At 35.5% G+C, this 19,907-nt stretch overlaps 1 protein-coding gene across 1 annotated transcript in view; it reads right to left on the reverse strand.

Moving 5' to 3' along the window:
• Positions 1–814: 814 nt before the first annotated feature.
• Positions 815–19,907, reverse strand: part of HGF (hepatocyte growth factor) — a gene marked incomplete at both ends in the record, with an annotated part of 53,563 nt that continues 34,470 nt past the window's right edge. Inside the window, 11 exons of the mRNA XM_082280213.1 lie at positions 815–985; positions 3,096–3,241; positions 5,118–5,224; positions 5,896–6,042; positions 6,632–6,706; positions 9,452–9,548; positions 10,022–10,060; positions 11,991–12,130; positions 13,945–14,047; positions 15,456–15,583; positions 17,020–17,194. Of these exons, the coding sequence (XP_082136339.1) occupies positions 815–985; positions 3,096–3,241; positions 5,118–5,224; positions 5,896–6,042; positions 6,632–6,706; positions 9,452–9,548; positions 10,022–10,060; positions 11,991–12,130; positions 13,945–14,047; positions 15,456–15,583; positions 17,020–17,194 (1,328 nt within the window). The remainder of the gene's footprint in view (positions 986–3,095; positions 3,242–5,117; positions 5,225–5,895; positions 6,043–6,631; positions 6,707–9,451; positions 9,549–10,021; positions 10,061–11,990; positions 12,131–13,944; positions 14,048–15,455; positions 15,584–17,019; positions 17,195–19,907) is intronic.

Genomic DNA, 19,907 nt, shown 5'->3' on the forward strand with positions numbered 1-19,907 from the left:
TTGAGCATATTTGATTTAAATTTCTTTTAATGCCTAAAGTCTTCCAATAGCTAATCAGGATTACTTTTTCAAACTATCTTTAGCATTGTAAATCCACAGTTATTTCTGGGTCAAAATGATCAATATTTTGCTAACACAAATGGGGTTTGAGATATCTATTACAGGACCACATATACAGTGAAGGAACCAAGTACAGAACTAGTCTGTAAGCACTGTGTAAAAGAAAGTGGTAGTGACTTCTATGAGAACTCTGCTTATGGCAGGCTTGTCAAAGTCCATCAAAAATGAAAAGGTTACTTACTAAAGATATTATTTTTTAATAAAATACTGAAATCTTTGACCTCTTATAAGGGGGAAAGAGAAATATGATCATAAATGCTGTCCTTGACAGATGCATATATCTCTCAGTAGGGCTTTTGTCATATATGAAGAGAAATATATGGCTCATAGAAAGAATAAGATGTGTTAAGTAGAACTATAATTTGTTTCTCCTTCTAATATAGTCTGAAGAGCAGCATAAAAGAGGTCATATGATCTATTTCTACAAAACCATTTATCATCCAGTAATAATGTCTTTGCAAAATTGTTTATCCATTCAAGTATCTTCAGGAGATATGTCATCATACTTGCATATACTGTAAGTCACTCCAACATTTATAAAACAACACTGATAGACAAAAACACCAAAAACACCCATAAATATTAAAAGAAGCTCAACAAACTTGACTATCAAGTACTTAAAAAATTGCTGATCTTTACATTACACATCAATTACATGCTGTCCAAAATCTTTCAGTGGAAGTTGTTGAGTTTTTCAGGGTTTTCTGTAGGTCATCATAATCTTGTGTATCCACCGGGAATAATATGAGACTCGAACAAAAATCCCAGGACGATTTTGAATGGCACATCCACGGCCAGGAACAATGACACCAATTACTATCTTCAGCCTGTTTTGTTCACAAACCAAGGGACCACCATAATCTCGCTAGGAAAAAATGAACACAATGAATGTCACTTCTCAAAATGCTTCAAGACACAGCTCCCACCTGTCTACTACTGATTGGTTTATTTTGGCAATGACAGGGTGCACACAGGCAATAGTGTTTTTCTTGACACAGGACATACACCAATTTCCAATATCTTTTTCATAACCAGAACTTATGAGAACCAATGACAAAGTTGGCCTCTGATATTTTGTTCCTTTTCATGCAAATTAAGCTCTGTGGTCCATCTTTACATGTGATTCTAGTGACTTCAGACTACCAGATTTTATTCACCTCTTTCAGCTACCTGCAAGTCTAATATTTGTTTATGTAAATATAAACCAGATGAGCAGAATGTGAGTTGACTGATAAATATCTTTGTTATGATCACAGGCTTTGCATCAAAGACTACTGAAAAAGTCAGGTTAGTATTTTTCTTTCAGTCAATCATCTTGCAAGGCCCTAGGATGAGAATCTAGATGTACTAATAGGCAGGGGAGGATAACAAACATAATAAAGGGTAATATTTTTTAGGCATTATTTTGAGAATAAGTTGTTAAAACATTTTTTTTTTTTTATTCTGAATGAATCAGACACTTATACACCAGTTCATGCATTCTATGAAAATTTGAAGTATGACCTACTGAGATCAGAATTAGATACTATCGCATAGATCTGGGACTTGAGCATAGGTACTGCAGTTTCCACCCAGGCTAAAGGTAGACTGGACCCAGTAAACCCACTGCAAAACTAGACAGCAAATGCTCATATCAGATAGTGACTCATTGTTTCAAAAAATGAAAGCTCACAATTAGCATTGCATTCTCTCTGGATCACCAGAGAAACAACAATGCTTGACCTTTATTTGGTTTGGGATTTTTTCTGACTGACGGCAGACTAGTTCCCACATGAACAATGAACTATGTCAGCACCATCAGAGAGGCTCATAAAACACTTTCAGGAGTGGAGTTTCACCTGCCAATCTGATTTTGTTCTTCTGCCTGTCCTCTGCTGAGGAAAGTAACTTCAAAGGAGAACGTAGGGAGCAGGAAACTGCTCAGTGATTAAGACTGATTGCTAATATTAATTCAGTCCATTTCTTCTTGCAGGGAAAAACAAAGTGCAGAATCCCCAGCAGATTTACACGCAGATGTTTCATTTATAAGCCTTGACAAGTCTAAGACCTCATTTACAATTAAGTATTTTATTTTGAAGAAAATACTTTGCAACCAAAAATGATCCCATGGAATATTAATAACAAATGGAAGAAGCCTCAGCTTTATGAAGATGACCTCTGTTCCCCATGGTTTGGTAGTACCCTTGGGTAGGGAAATTTCACTACATGGTTAATATTGGTATTAGGAAATCAACAATTCTATTCCAGGTAATAAATACTTAATAATGTTCATGACTTCCCTCCTTCTAGATATCCTCAGTCAGATTTTCCACCAAAAAAAAAAAAAAAAAAAGGATTATATCTTCCTGTAATAAATTATTTACAGTTTTTCTCCTCATATGTCTTTTCTCCATCATCAAAACTAGTGCTAAGCAAAACAACTGTATCAAACCATATGATCAGTGAAGTAGTTCTCATGTCCTCACCAATATGTTTCTCAGGCTAGACTACAGAGACCAAAAAGCTTCAGCCTTCTGACTGATAAAAACCTCAGTATATTTTTGGATCTTTCTCCTTCCTTCCTAACTTTATCAACTGTTGAGTCCTGACTGTTATGTACTTTGCATGCAATACCTCATCTAAGTAAGGTGAATTTGCTCCAGCTTTCTTTCTACTCAATCAAAACACACAACTATTGCTACCACAGAGCTCAGCTTAGTCCTTATTATACAGAATACAAATTTGTCTCAGTCTAGTGAAGTGTTTTAGTTGTATGAGTATATTTAAGATTCACATTAATCTTTCAATATGTTGTAGCACAGTGAAATTGAAGCAATTTCTGTACTCTGACATAAACTAGAACACTTGCAACACAAATCATTTTCCAATGCAAATGTTTAGTGCAGTGAGAATAATTATAAAAACCTCCAGTAATTTATTTTTTGGGAAAGAAATAGCCAGGGTCCTAAAAATGTATTAGGAAATGTGATATTTACCTCACAAGGCCCAGCACCTATGGTTTCAGCCACAGCACAGATTTCAGACTCATTCACAGTGATCTTCCCTTTGAAATATTGGTTGCATTTCTCATTTCCCAAAATAAACAGGTTTGCTACTCGGAGAAGGCCATCATAGTTAACTACTACAATTGAAAAGAGAACAAAAAAATTATTCCATTTTAGGGGGAAAAAAAGTGTTTCAAGACACAGTCTAGATAAAATTATTTGTGTAATTTCAGTTATTGTACTTTCTCTCCAATAGTCACATTTTTGTCTATCCCCACTATTATCATGCTTTTGTATTTTGGATTTCTTATATTTTCTGCGAATGGGATTTGCCAGACATTTGTTTGGTTTTCATGTCTATTCAGTTCTCTGAGAATATCTGGACAAGTTTTTAGTATTAGAATAAAGAGTTGGGTAACTGGGCTTACTCTACAGCTCACCAGCAGCTTGCCCAGTCATCAAAGAAATCAGAAAAAGAGCCTGAAAATGTTATCACTCCATCAGTGGATGGAGGATTCTTCTCCCTGCCTTAAACATGAGTTAATGTGTAACAGTGTCTGCCATGGCCTAGGGAAGGACATGTGACTTGAAAAAGACTGTAATAGAGTGGAGTTTTTCTTATTCTGTGCTGGCTCAGCTACCCTGAATGACTTTGTGCCTGCAAGGGCAGAGCCACAGCCTTGTGCAATCTCCATTCATCAGTGTGAAGGTCAGGATGCAGGAGCCCTGTGGAGCTTACTCTTGTTCTACATGTTGAAAGACAAGCCTGTACAAGCTGCAAAGATAAATAAAGGGTCTGGACCTGCCCATTCTCTGCACAGCCATCAAAAGAAAATGCCAAGCTTGCCCTCCACTGAGTTATTATCCTGTTTTCTTGAAAAAAGTGGATGTAACACTTCTTCCTTCCCTGACCGAGATTCTGTGAGGATTATAATAAGTAGTGCATAAAATATTAGCACAAAGTCCTTGGATGACAGATGTTATGTATTTACTGTATTACATAACTCCACAGCATTGCAAATTCCTTATCAGTTCTCCTAAGCTAAGCTTTCCTGTGATGCTGTACTGTGCTCCAGCCCGATGTCCCTGTCCCCCAGACAGCCGATGCCCCCAGAGGATGGCTAATATGGGCATGCTGGGAACATCAAAGGCAGTCATTTGGGAGAGGGCTGGTACAGATTAATTGCCACCCACAAAGAAATGGCAGAGTAGTGGCTACAAGGAAGACAGCCTCAGAATTCCAGCCTAGTTTCTGCTCTGCTTCCAGGACAGTGTGAGTATATTGCTGCTGCTTACTCAGGGTCTGTGGCAAAACAACATTTGAGCACAGTAAATATTGGAGTAATTATTGTCAACTGGCAGCTATTAACTTTTTATCAACACATAATTAGCCAGATATAGCATTTACTAGACTAAATAAATGTCTGTTCTCCCACATATTTGTATTTTCTTCACACAAAACTGTGTTTAGTAAACATTAGTAAGGTTGCAAAGTCAAGTTCTCAAAAGTTAGGAAATGCCAGACTTAGGGTTGTCTGTGCATCCCTAGTTCAGTTATTGTGCATGTTAATAAACTCTTTGATTATATGTTTCTGTGTTAATGTTTCCACAGAGGCCGGCTTTGGGTTACAGAAAGAGACTGCTCAAGTAGATGAAAAAGAGTTTGTCAAAAAACCCTGTGAAAATTCTGCAGAGCAATTCTTCTATTTTTTTTTTTTTTAACATGTAGATCAGTATTTTTCTCTAATTCATTCCTTGAAATGTTTGAATCATTTTGCCTGTCACTGAAAAAATAACAAAAAAAGGAGACACCAGTGGAAAATATTTCATATTAGATTAACTTGGATAACAGGCTCAGAGAGCTACAAAATTAGAAAAAAAACCCCAATTCTATTTTATAACAAGAAGTGTTGGACAACTGTGGCATCAGGCAATACCAGCAGCCTCACCTATAATGACAAGAGGAAGTAAGTTGTCAACGTATTCATTTAGTTTTTAAAAATAGTTTCTTACATCCAGTGTATCCCCATCCATAAACACTGCAGCTGGTCTTCTCTGGAATGGTACATCCAGAAATGGGCAATCGGATTATTTCTACAAAATTCGTCAATATAGCAGGTCTGAAGAGAGGAAAAAAAAAAAAAAAAAAAGATTTTACTTAACCTTCTAAAATGCATTTTAAAAATTACGTTGTCTATTATAGACCACAGCAATTAAAAACTGTGCCAATACTTTTCCATTCATTTTGTCTTTGAAGAATATGATGGATTCTTCTACCTATTTTTTGTACTACAGCTCCTAACTGTCAAAAAAATTTTTGAAATGCTGTCACCACTTTTATGCTATTTAACTTGTGTTTTAATCTTAAAAGTAAGTAGTGATGGCATTTCATTTGAATATATAGGTTTGTTAATGTGGAGAAAGTTTGAAAGCTTGTATATACACAAGGATCTCAGCTACAATCTGCTGCTTATTCTATAAATTAAAACCATATACTAGTCCATGTGAGTACTTTGTGGGTTTTCTTTAAATCTCCCAACAAACCTAAACATGGTTATCAGGAAAAAAAGTGTAAGGCATGATTTTTCAGGAGTAACATCTGTTTTTTGAGTAATGTAGATGGACCTGCACTTCTGCATATACCAAGCAAAATTTCTTTCAGTTGGAAATTTACCCCATGGAGACAGCATCTGTAGTATTGGAGCCAGTAGAGCAATGAACCTGCAAATCTCTTAGGAAGAATCCCACCCATCAGATGAAAATCCCAGAATTCACAATAGCAGCTACTAACCTGCTAAGTTTCAGTAAGACCAAATCCGACCCTGCAGGGCCATATACCAACTGGGAGATATTCCGCACTTGTCTACGCTTCTCCTCTCCCTTTCCTTTGATGTTATGGACTCCAAGCCAGGCTTTGTAGTCTTTCAAATCTTTGTACCTAAATGAGGGAAAGTTGGTTATGATTTTGCTGACTATGTAATAAAATAACTAAAAAACTCTGCTTAATATGATTATTCTGGAAGATCTTAACTAATGCTCTTCAGCAGAAATGGCTTCATGCTGCCAACTGCTATTCCAAAATCAACATGCTTGGATGTAAGGTTTTGGCCTAAAGCCATTACATAATTTTAACTGTTACTAAAATCTAATTTTTGTTTCATAATAGTATCCAAATATTAAAATCCTTGGGCAGTATGAACCTCTGAACTTTTTTAGATTTAACCAATTTGTCTATTTTATTTTGTCCAGTTAAGCAGAAGCATGAGATTATTCTCATAAAAAGGCAATTGTCTAACCATGACACTTGGAAAATCTATTTATGCTTCTATGTAAAATAGCCAGGGCTATCTAGATTTGCAGCAACAATAACAGAAAATACCAAGGTCCCACAGGCCTTTTATATCAAAAAAGCAGTGTTAAAGCCAAACAGGAGGGAAAACTGCTGCGTTCAAGTTGAAGAAGCGTTGTGCTGATAAGTTCCTGAAAATAGATGGATTTTAATATTGCAAAGCTACAGACTACTGTACCGAGAAGGGAAACACTGTCTCGCTGTAAGAACCCACTCTTCCTTTATCAAAGTGCCACCACAGATATGCTTATTCCTAGGTGGGGAAAAGAAAAGAAAAAAAGGTTTAAAAAAAACCCCCAAAAAACCGTAGTATTAGTTTCTACACAGTCAAAATTTTAAAGAGTGCTTTGCTCCCCACACATGTTTGCTGGTGAAAAGTAGCAGACTGACAACATGAGGAAACTTGTCTCTGTCCCTTTGCTCTACAGTTTCAACACTTAGAGTAACATGACTTTGGAGAGCTTTACTCCAATGTGCAAAAGTGCAAAAATCAGAAAGAAAGACAAATTCAGTTACTCTTGTTCATTTAGTGGTTTCAAAGCTGAATTTGTAATAAGACACCTAATTTAAAATTAAAAAAAAAAAAAAAAAGGTCAATTCTTTGTAACAGGAACTGGACTGAAACTTTCAAGCAAGTCCCCAAACTGCCACCAGATGTAAACAACATTTGGTCATTATTCATGTAAGTATTATTCAAAGCATTGACCTCAAGGTGGAGAGTTCCTATTTGATTACAAGCCCTATGAGATTTGCGTCCCCACGTACTTCAGTTGGAAACAATCTGCAGTGTATGACATTCAACATGTGATTATAGAAAACCTGAAGCATAATATATCAAGTAAAATTAAAGCAATTAAGCATGACAGTTCTTTAAAAAAAAAGAAATACTGTGGAATGTAGATTAATTAGTTTCCTTCTTTGTGCCTCCAAAATCACATTTATTTTCTGTAGCTCTTCGGAAAGTGAATCAGAATTGTCAGCAATTTGGGAAAAGCTTAAAATCTCACAATTTATAAATTCAAATCACACAAATGTTCAAAGCTTTGCAAAGAACTACTGGATAGATACCAGACTATATATGGAGTTCAAAGACAGCAGGATAACACAGAGCTTTGCCTTTTTAGTTTTTTTAATCTTATTTTGGTTAATGAGAAAAATATCTGGTCCAAAAGGCTGGAGTCTTTCTAAAATGTAGGTTCTAGAATGTTTTATTATAAAAATATTGCAATCAGGAGTATAACTATGTTCTTCCATGTTGTGTTTGTACCACTTATTATCTTATTATACACAATTTCATTATCTGAGTTAGGAGATTCATTAGTACACATAAAAATGTTAATTCCAAATTTAAGTGTGGGGCAAATTTAGAGCTGGTTCCATGAAACAGATGAAATCCATTTAAATGCACTTAAATATACTTGGTTACAGAATCTGGGTTGGATTTATAAGAAAATTTCATTGATCAATTTGAAATTTAGAGGTTGATTTTGGTTACCAAATACAAATAGTTTCTAAGTTTCACTGGGCCTTCACCATTCAGACTGAGCAATTCCATTGTGAACTGTACAGTTAGGTTTTCTTGCAGAAAGTTCAGCATCCATTAAAATTTTGTTTCAGACAATATTCTATTTGCTTCCTTGGTAACAACACAAAATAAAACTACATTTTTATGCCCACATGTAATACTTGAAGATATATTTTGCTGCTGGAGTTTTCCAGGAATCCCTTATTCATAAAAGGATCTGCAATCATTTAAGAACTCATCTGTTTCATGGAATTTTATTGCATAGCATAAAATTCAAATACCCTAACAATAGCTATTTAAATTTTAGGCACCCCGATGTAATTCACCTTATCTGCCTAAAAGTTCATCAAATATCAAGGCTATTTTTAAAACAGTGCAAACATTAACTTTACCAGGTAGTGATTTAGCCCACTTAACTGGTTACTTAGTCTAGTAATATAGTGATCTTCCTCTAGAAATTTCTTTCTGAGCCATCTGATGCACTCCCAGAAAGATTTAGATCTGATGGATCTCATAAGATGCAAAGATTACCAAGGATGGGAAGGACCACCCCAGAATTTCTATAGCAATGAAGTGATGTAGAAAATAAATTTTTTATCTTTTCCTTTCCTCCCTTTTTTCATTTAATACCTCTTTTACAACATAGTTTTAAAAGAGATGATGAATCATGAGCTAATAGAATTGAGCTTTACTTTAGTCTGGCCCAGCAGACAAAAGAAGCTGGTTTTTTATAGTTTTTTTTTTTCATGATAGAAGATCCAGTGCCAATGGATGATATATATCCTGTTATAAATTAATGATTCACACTTCCAGCTGATGAGTTATGAACCAGAGTAAAGAACATAGGAAACAGCCATTCTGTTTTCTGGCTTTTCCACAGCAGCAAAGATTTGCCATAATGTAATACATGTGTTATACACAAGCTATACGTGTCAGGGTCTTGTTTCACAGAATGAAAAGGATTTCCTTATAGCTCCTACTTATGTTTGGTTGTTTTTTTTTTTTTTTTTAATACCAAATAAATTTTAATTTCATGCAATGATATGAAGAGAAAGCTCAATTTGACACAGGTACAAATCCTGAATCCTGCACTTCAGAACTAAATGCTCTGCCATCAAAGTGAAAATATTGATCTGAAATTCGATTTTTTTCTAACAGTCTCTAAAATAAACAGTTTAATGCTGAATGCTAAGCCAATGTTATGAAAAGGTCTGCAATAGCTAATTTCAAGAGCAGAACACTATGAGTGCTTTGCAGATTCGTGTGCATAAGTTGATGATAATGAACATATAAAGTATTTCACTAGCAGAGTGAATACTATGGCATCACCTGACATTAGAGGAATGCTGATTCTCTGTTTTTACAGAATTTAACTGCAATGTAGAAGTATTCTTATTATGGTCAACATTTTCTACAGTTCTACAACGTATATCCTAGTAGCTGTATTGCCCTTCTAATCAAAGTGATAGTTACCTGTATGTCAAACTAACCACCCATCCTTCGTTAGTTTGTGTTGGGATTCCATTTACAACTCTCAAATGTTTTGTTGAGGCACAAGGAATGGCAGTATCTGAAAGCAGGTCCAGAGATCACATTTTACTAAAAACAGTGGTAGGAAACCTGCACAGTTGCACATAAGGACCACAAGAACGTCAATATTTATTATGGATTAACTTTCTTGTGCTAATGCAATATATTTCTAGGCCATCAAAACTACTTCAGTGAAGCTGAGTAGGTCTATTTAAATATCCATAAGGAATATAAAATACATATATTTAAATAGTTTTCTTGAGATTTACATAGTTAAAAAGCAAACACTGAAACTCATTACCAAATCCCACCACTGGCAAGACATGACAGTGAGAATAGATAAAGGAGTATAATAAAGCTATTCTACATTTTTTTCTTGTAAAATTAATTTTGCTCAGTCTGTACGGTGGGTTTTTTACAACTTTAACTGACCTTTATCTTGTTTCCCAATTGGAAAGATATGTCTAGACTTAGAGGATAGTCATGCACTGCACAGTTCATATACAAACTTACCATCCAAACTGATTGTAGTAGGAGTTGTATCACCTTCACCTAGAAAGACACATAAGATAGCCATAATACAAAATTAAAATACATTTAAAAATTGAATAAAATTCAACAACAAATGGCATATTGTTAATTTTAATAGTTCAAAAAGTTTTAAACTTAAATGATTTCTTCGATATGCTGTAAAAGCAGTATTTAATAAGGATTAAAAAGAAGGCAGAATTTTATTCCAATAGAATGAAATAAGAAATAAAGATTTGTAACAGGAATGTTGAGCATTTTTCTTCTCGGCTGAATCCTGAAGATATCAGGCTGCCTATCATGTTCAATTTACATGATTCATTCAAACAAGCAAATGCTGAAAAATGAAGTTATGACTTTCCTATAAGCTTTCAGGAACTTTAGAAGTCATGTGATTAAATCCAAATAAGACTGAAAGAAATTCTCAATTCCTTAAAAAAATTCAAAAATAATTTTAAGTTCCTATCAGCAAAAACTTATTCTTATCAAAACATGTTCCCCAAAATCTGGTTCAGTTCTTCCATCTAATCAAAGTAAAAAAAAAAACTGTTACAACAAGTTTGTTTAAACTTGGTTCAAAATTTTTTGCCTTCAGTGACATGTACAGAGTGACCCAGCATTATGAGCTAGAGGTACAGGTGTAGCTGCTGAAAATTTGCACAAGGAAATTTAAATAGTCTCATCCAACTAGATTTCCATTATTATACAAATACATATATATATACATATATATATATATACACACACACACACTATAGGTATATGCATATATAGAGATATATAGATATAGATATAGATATATATAAAGTACTTTAATACTACTCCATATGAGTTACAATTGTAAAACAGGCATATTCCCTCTCTGGTGCTTGACTGCAGAAATGTACTACTCACCAATTCTGTATACCCCCCAAATGTTTGCTGAGAATATATCCTTAGGAATTCACAGATCCAAATAATGAACTCAGAATAAATGAATAAAAAGTATATTTCTTCAGCTGTTATTCTTCATTTATATTGACAAAAATAACCTTTTGCACAGTTTGTTTACTCTTCACATAGATGCCAAAATATCACCTGAGACTTCAAATACCACTTCTTAGAGATTCTGGAGTTCAGACTATGAGGAAATGCAGCAGATTGCCTCTAGGAATGAGCGTAACATTATCCTTAACCTCTAGAGATCACAGACATGCATTCAAAAGCCTGATTTGCCATTTAAGTGTTCTCCGAAGACATACAGCAAAGTAACTTAGAAATAAGAACTGAAGAGAAAGATTTTGAACATAAATGTGAATTGCACATTTTTCAGCATAAAACTATTTTTTTCTACTTGTCATCAGTTTATTACTGAATTCCCTAGGATTCTTAATTCTGTTTATTTAAGCTATTTAGATTTAAACATTCAATTTTGGAGGCATGATTTTCTTAATTCTTGCCAGGAGTTAAATCATCCCATAAACATCCAAAGCAGAATCTAATCTTTATAACACATATGTACTTCAGCATATATATAGTGAGTTATCCTAACATTACAAAGACAGATCACACAAAGAGACTCTGAAGCTTGTAGCCCAGAAGATAACTCTGCCTGGGTTTCTTGAGGCCACAGCCAGCAATCTGACCGCTAGACAATTCTTTGTCTCCGTCCAGCCCTCATTCAATAGCTAGATCTGCTGGAAAATGTTTGACCATCTGTAATAGCCCCTTTGTGCTCCTGCTGCATAAATAAGTCTTGAAATCTCCAAGCTGGTCAAGGAAAAGAACCCCTTGTTCATATATTGCACAAGCAGCTTCTGTCTGCTCCTTCTCAGTCACACACAATTGATTCTTGATAGAATAAAACATTTTCTGCTGCCACAAATGACAGTAGTAAGGTGTGCATATGCTTGTGACACTGTGGCTTCCCTGGGACTGCACAGCTGACAATGCCCGAGGCGTACCAAGTACTCACATCGAGAAATAGGGCAGTAATCCCAGGGAACAAGAGGATCATCTGTGTAACACCAGGGACCATGAAAATCATCATCTGGATTGCGGCAATAGTTTTTCTTCAGTTTACTAACATCTGGTTCTCTGAATATTTGTATATGCCTACAGGGGAAAAAAAATTCAAAGTGTTGAAAAGCTTTATACTATAGCCCAAATTTTCAAAGGTTAAATGTTGCTTTGCTCTACACTGTATTATTAGCTGATTGAGAAGCCTACAGGTCAGGGTTTAGGGTGGTTAAAATCAAAGAGAAGATGAGACCCAAATATTTGCTGGATCTGGGTCCAACTTCCCTCTGGTTGGTATTTTAAGCACTGTGTCCACTGGACAGATGGAAGGCTTCTAGATCTCCCACTCAAGCTAAAATCTCTAGATACTCTTGAGAGGGATCGTTATACTGATTAGAAGAGTGTCTGTGATGCCCTCAGCACATCTCCAGGCCTCTCTAGGGAGCACAGGTCCCTTCTCCTGCAGGTTAACAGTATAAGGGAGCATTGAATCTACAAAGCTAAATCAAAGGCAAAAGAAAGGCAAACTAAGAACGTTAGCAAGGATGAGCAGCAGGCAAGGAGAAAGATGAATGGCTCAGACAAAGTGCAGTGATACGTTACCTAAGTTGCAAACCTACATGAGGCACTTCAGACATTAAATTTTGAGGTCAAACTCTGAAGCAGAGGAAGATGTTTATTTTTGGCTTGTCAGGTACAAGAATATGGGCTTCCTTAGTTACAGCTGTACTGCTTCTTTAGTCCATAACCAACTACACATGCTGCCTCTAGCACACCCATAACCAGGGAAACTGTTGCAGTGAGACAGATAACTCCCCAAAGAAGTTCCCAGATGGAAAATGTGTGGGAGTAAGAAAAGAAAAGCTGATCTGTGCTCTATTTGATGAATGCAATTGCATCAAGTATCCAGTAGGTTTATATTGTCGCATTCACACCAAACTAAGAATTATCAGGCTTCTCAGAAAGCAGGAGCTTAAACTTCTCTTTCCCTCACACAGGCAGCACACTGAAATATGTATCCTCTCTCTCACCATCTGTGGGAAGAAACACATATAGTCCAGGTGATGATTCCAGACAGGGCCACTGAAGTCTGCCTTTTGCAATACAGCTTCCCCAAAGGCTGATTTCCTGACTTACACAGTCCTTCCAGAGGACAATGGCTTAAATGTTCAGCACTGTGCCTCAACAACAAGCACCAAAGCTAATACTGACATATTTGCATCAGCTTCATAAACTAAAGGAAAATGAAGGAGAAACCATTTCCATCACAGTCACTAGTGTGTGTGATATCTCATACATAGCAAAACTTCTTATGAATCCCATATTTTATATATAGTCCTGTTAATTCATTTTACTTCAACAAATAAAATAAAGTAGCCTGCCATTTCTGCTACTTGAATACGAAGCCAAAGTACTGATAAACAACAGAAATTGCAGGTCTTTTTAATGGCATTTGATGTCAGTGTCACTAGATTGTAGACTCAAGAGTCAATTTCAGGCTGCAAGGGACGTTAGGTCACTTCAAGTCCAACCACCTCCTTGAAGCAGCATGAGCAATGAGATGAGGTTGATGAGATAACCATTTCCTGTCTCATTCCTACTATCCTCTCATTGCACCAAACTTTCAAGGACAAGGATGGGGTAAAATAGGCCAGTAAACTGAACACTGATAAACATCCCAAAGCCAGCAATTAGTGGTTAGCCCAAAAAAAGTCATGTCGTGCAATATATTTAAACATGAAGAAAAAGAGAAAAATATTAAAATAAAGATTAGGAAAACAAAGATATTAAAAACTCCAGGGCATAAAGGGATACTTTAGAATCCACAGAGATGAAAAAGAGTTGCCATCTGGAGGCAGTATTTATTCAGGACTCACTGAACCATCTCTTTCTCTTTAATATGTACACACCTACGTAAGTCTTCAATATTTTTGTCCCATGTGGAACAAGTTAGCCCAAATCTTGTCTTGGATAGATTCCCCATGTAACTCTTGCCATTGCCACGATAACAATCTGGAAAAAAGAATGTTGAAACAAAAAAGTGGAGGGTGGTTGTGCAACATCGAGAAGAAAATTCTTCCTTTCCATCAGTAATCCAAATTATTACAGACAAGTGTTCTATTTAGTAAATGCTGTACACTGTTAATCAGACAACTGTATAAATCAAATCAGAAGAAAAATGGAAAATTGTTTCCAGATTTACACACGTAATCTCCTGTTTGAGACCTTCATTCTCAACACAGTAGCATTTTAATTTTTGTCTTATTTAGCTAAAATGGGAAAATTTCTTTGATAAATAGTTGGTTTACGATTAATTTAGATGGGTCACAGAGAATATTCTAAAAGTTGTCAGAAGATAGTTTATTCGAATCCAACAAAAATGGTCCCCTATTCCTCCTTCCACGGAAAACAGGCACTCGGTTTATCTTTGTGTATCTTCCAAATACCGGCAACAGTATATAATTCTAGACTTAAGTATTACTTCAGCAAAATCAAAAAATCAGCATGACTTTAATTTTAATGTAATTCAAAAACTTGCCTGTTCACTCCAGCAGAAGTCATGTTTAATTCATAAGCTTTTATCACAAGCCTTTTTGAGACTTTTCAAGAGGATTGTTTAAAATGTTCAGTACTATAAAGACATTTTGCATAAAGCACTTAATTTCATATTCATCAGAATTTTTACTTTTTGATAATTGATACTTTACAAGAAACACAGAATGAGTATAAAAGTTTAATCCTTTCCTTGAGATAAGTCTTGCAACTGCAACTTTTTCAAATCTTTGAAATGAAAAATTGGCTAAAACTTAAAAGATGGAGCTGTTAATTCAGCCTGATGTATGGTTATAAATCTGAGGTCTTAGCCTCAGTTTATGCTATGATTGACATCCATTCAGGATGCAACACTACTCCTTACAGTAATAGCAAGACCTCATGGGAAAAACATTTCCACGAAGACTCAGAATGAACCTCACAGGCAGAGTCAAGTAAGAACTCAGATGATCAATCCCTTCTAGACAAGGAGGTACATGCAAGAAAAAATAAAGGAAAAAAAATCGCTTTTGGTAACCTCATATGCAATTATAAATAAACTGTGAACTAAGAAAATCATCTCAGCTGTGGAAAAACACCCTTCAAACTAAGAAATGTAAAGACAGTAGAGTAGATACATAGATTCACCTTGTCTAAAAATCAGATCCAATCAAATCTTTGCTGCAGCTTTCCCTGCTGAAATCAAAAATTAAACTGGGAAATTAATCTCATTTACACCACAATGAATCCCAAACATGTAAATAAAACCAAAGCAGAACTACATAGGTATAATACAGATACAACTCTTCAGTTTTCAAGCCTGTCCACTTGCTGTTTGGAACAGTATAACATTCACTTAAAATCGTATTATCACCCTTTCCTCTGTTACCTTGTTCATTTGATACATCGCACTTGGGAATCTGGGAGCAATAACCAATACGGATGTTTGGGTCAGTGGTAAAACACCAGGGTGATTCAGATCCATCTGGATTTCGGCAGTAGTTCTCCCTCAAATCCCTATAAAAATAAATATGTTAGCTCACAGCAGGGATAACCTAAACCCACCAATGTGGTCCATTGTTTTTTGTTATGAATTAACAAAAATACAGGCTCCTTCAGGTCTCCGTGTTACTGATCAGTGTCAAGTGCAAGGAGATAAGGAGCCAGTAAGAACACAGTGTCCAGAAAAAAAATTAACTGTAATAAGAATATGTTTATGGGAATTCATTTTCATCAGACGTGTTTTGATGAGATATACGATTTCATTTGAAGATTAACAATATTTTCATTCAGGATCCTCCATCAAAATTTGCATGCAACTGACATTGGATACACTTGCAATACATTACAAGTGCTTTTAAATACAAACATTACCAAAGTGCTTAAAACTCCCTACTTTGAATGGCTCTGCTGAGTTTGGAGAAACAGAGTGCTGTAGACTATCACTGACTCATTTAGGAAACTGAGTCATGGAAAATAAAAAAAGTGTATGTTGAAATTCTATACAGCTGTTACCTTTAAAGTAAAAGTTAGTCACAAGGGAACATCTTTAAATGTCTTTTGCAGATTGTGTGAAATAGTCAAACCTCTTAAATGTAAGTTTTATTTCCCCATCTCCTGACAGTTGTTGCCATGTTCTGTGCATCTCCATATTTCACTGTATTTTTTCCATCTGCAGCGCTTACTGATAACAGACTGTGGAAAGAATGGGCCTAATACTAAATATCAGTAATTCTTACTGATATTTACCCATCAATAAAGATATTTAATACAAACTGGGCTGTGGCTTCATTCTGGTCAATGAGGTTTCCTCTATGCTTACTTAAAAAAGGACTGAAAAAACATTACTAACTGCCTAAAATTAGTAGATTATTCACATCTTGGGAGTTCATGAACCATACAGAAAGGTTCAATGACCAGTGTAAAAGCAGTCCAATTGATGCAACTAAATTTAGTAATGAGCAGAAAAAGGATTTAAAATATGAAAAATAAAAGAAGTGTTTTCAAATATTCTAAATATTAATTATTGCCAAGAAGATTACATTTATGTAATAATTAGGACATATTGAATTAAAGTCAACAATCAAACTGTGAAGAAGTTTTTCATTCCATAAAAAAAACCCTGTGGTAATATATCAGCACTGTTGGGATTCAGGTCCCAGTCTGGAATACATCCTGACACTTCACAATCAAACTGGTGAATATATTCTTGAAAGAAAAGTTCATAAAAATCCCTAGGGTTTCACACAAGTTCATCTAGAACTACTGCTTTGAGATCTGAAGGAATGATTTTCCCAAGCTCAAAAGGTTTTGAGCCTCAGCAGGTAGAGTGGATGCAGGACACGGAGCAGGGACAGGGGCCCTATGGTCTGCTCGAGTGGCATGACTTGTAAACATTTCAAAGCTCAGCTCTTTTCCCACTGCAGTAATAACACCCACACATCTCCACTCACTTGCATTTGAAGTTCTCGGGAGTGATGTTGTGCTGGTGAGGAAACTGGGAGTCCCACCTCTGGCACTGGGTCCCACTCCATATGGTGCTGACGGTGCCACGGTAACCCTCACCCTGTCCCCGAACGCACGTTGTCGTCTCAGCTGCCGCCTCTGTGCTGTTCACCACACTTTCGTCTGCAGACCCAGACAAGAAGTGCTGTTTCATTCTCTTAAGAATTGCTCAGGATGTCAGGTTTGAACTCCACATTATGGATGGAGCAATGGATTACATGATGTTCAAATCATGGTAATTGCAGTTCTTTGGTGAAATTGCCAATGTGATTACAGAGTAATTTTTTCCTCTTTACATTTACAATATCCACAAAATCAAAGTAAGTGCTGGACTTTATGCTAGTTTATCCACTTGCATGCAAAGAATCTGCAATATTTTCTTGTGTGAGACACCTGGCCTATGTTGTATCACTGGAGATCAGAAGATATTCCTGGTTACTTTTTCCAGTTCAGCAAATATTATGCCATCAGTTTCAAAAACCTGAGTGACTACCCACATGCGCACTGTGGTATGGTAACACATATTTGTAGGATTAAAATACAATTGAGTTCCTCTAAAGTATTCCCAGAATATCAGGTCACAGGAAAAAAAGATGTAAATAAAAAAAAAATAATAAAAAAAGAATATAAATCCTATTATAAATTAATGTGCTTAATTCTCCTAGAAGGTTTTTTTTTTCTGCTTCATATGGTTAAAAGAGGAGAAAAAAGGCCCAGCTTTTGAAATCAAAGATTAGTATTCTCTACAGAGAGAAAAATGTTTTAAAGACTAACAAATTCATCAGACTCAAGATCTCTTACAGATGTTGATATACTCTGCACTCACCCTGGTGTGGGCTGTCTTGAACTAAATTCAGAAAAACAGTATTTTTTAAATGACTCATTCACATAACTTAAAAGGTTCTTTTTATTTCTTATGCAATTTTCATAATTGCAAATTAATGGCACAGATATTGCATCAGATATATATAAAGTAGTACAAAACTAAATACACTACAGTAGGGCAACACTTCTGCAATATCCTCAGAAGTTCCCAATACAATATTTTTAAAGTAACTGTGTATCTGTTGTTCACAAGACTAATTTTATGAATTATATTAAAAGTATTAGTTGCCAGCAGTAAGTATGTTATTAAAGTTCCTTAGTTAGTTTTCTTCAAATGGTCCAGTGAGTAGAGCAGTATTTGTGTGTTACTCATAATGTAGTTCACTCCTGGTAACTTGAGCCAGTTCCATGAACTTGGAGAAAATATGGATCTTAAGGAAACCAAATGTCATAACAGATGGTTTTGGCTGATTTGCTAACTGATCTTTGACGTTAAAGATCATTTCCCTGTCAGATGATAACATCAAGTTTTGCAGTTGAATTATACATTTATCCATGCGTCCCTATTTCTCTTCATCTGGTTGATGTTTTTAAATCAGTGTTTCATGGTCAAATTCATTTCCTGTCCCTCCTTCCCAAGGCAAATGCTGTCCTGTTTCAATGGGATTTTGAGTTCCAAACTCATTCCAAAGTCAAAAGGATATGGCACTGAAAGTATCACAAGGATGTTTCTGCAGGCTGACAAATTCACTCTTTCTAGGGGATTCATCAAACAGGCTTGCAGCCAGTAACTATATGTTTAGTCTTTATACATCACTTTTTAAATAATTAGGCTACAAAAATATTAATTTGTGCAACTAATAGTAATAAATAACTGCAATATTCCAGTTTTCAATCATAAATAATATATGAAAACAAATGGAGTTATATTCTAAAATAGCTTCTAAGCTGATTAGAGTGAACACTGCTGTGCCACATTCAAATACATATTAGTCTTTTTTAAAAATACTTGCATGGCTTTCACAAAAATGAAAAAGATTTGGGGAAAAACTTGAGGGGGCGGGGAGAAGAGTTTACTAAGATAAAAAATTTCAGCAGAAACTCTGGCTTCATAACGTTTCCTAAGCAAATTAATAAATTACAACTACATAACTCTAGCAAAAAAGTCTTTTTAAATAATACTAATAATGCACAAAAAAATCAACCTAATACAGGCTGTCGCAAAGACCTTATCTATACACAATAAGTTACTACTTCAACTGTAATGAACTCTACAGTGCACCTGCTCTGGACTCAGTCATGCTAAAGAAGAAATAATCAGTATCGTGTTTATACATCATTATGTGGGATTGAGTTTTTTTAAAATCACATGCCTGAAATGAAATAAGTAATTCATTAATTGATTTAAGCAAGGCCATAGGAATTTTGAAGAGCATTCCTTCTTTTTATGTCTGCAGATACACAGCTCATTGTTGAACTTTACACTGCATGTCTGGACCATGACCTCTATCTGTAGACCAGATTTTACAATTTGGCCATGTCAAAACATACAACATAAAGGCACCAGAAAAACTCAACTTTCACATTGTCATGAATACTTGCACAGCCAAGCCACTTTTGCAAAGATTTGCACTATAATGACTAAGAGAGAAATTATTTCAAAATGTACAACGTGATTATCTGCTACTACTTTGTGGCAGCTCTCAATAAGAATTCTAGTAATGAGAAGGATTGCTAAAATATTCTCATTTTAGTTAATAAAGCAATTCCATTGTTCCAAAAAGTCCACAGAACCCTCCCCAAAATCTCCTTGCTGTACCACCTGCATATACTACAAATATCTCATTTTAAAACATGAAAAATGAGGTTCCAAAATATTTCTGGAACTTAATTCTGAAATTCTGAGGGCTTGTGCCCTCAGAACCAATTCCCATTCTGGCTTTTGAGTCTCACAGAAGCCTCAAAACTTACCAATCCTTGAGAAATCCTTCATTCAGCTGGTGATTCCACA

This window comes from Coloeus monedula (genome assembly GCF_965178545.1).
Source record: "Coloeus monedula genome assembly, chromosome: 4".
Lineage (NCBI taxonomy): Eukaryota > Metazoa > Chordata > Aves > Passeriformes > Corvidae > Coloeus > Coloeus monedula.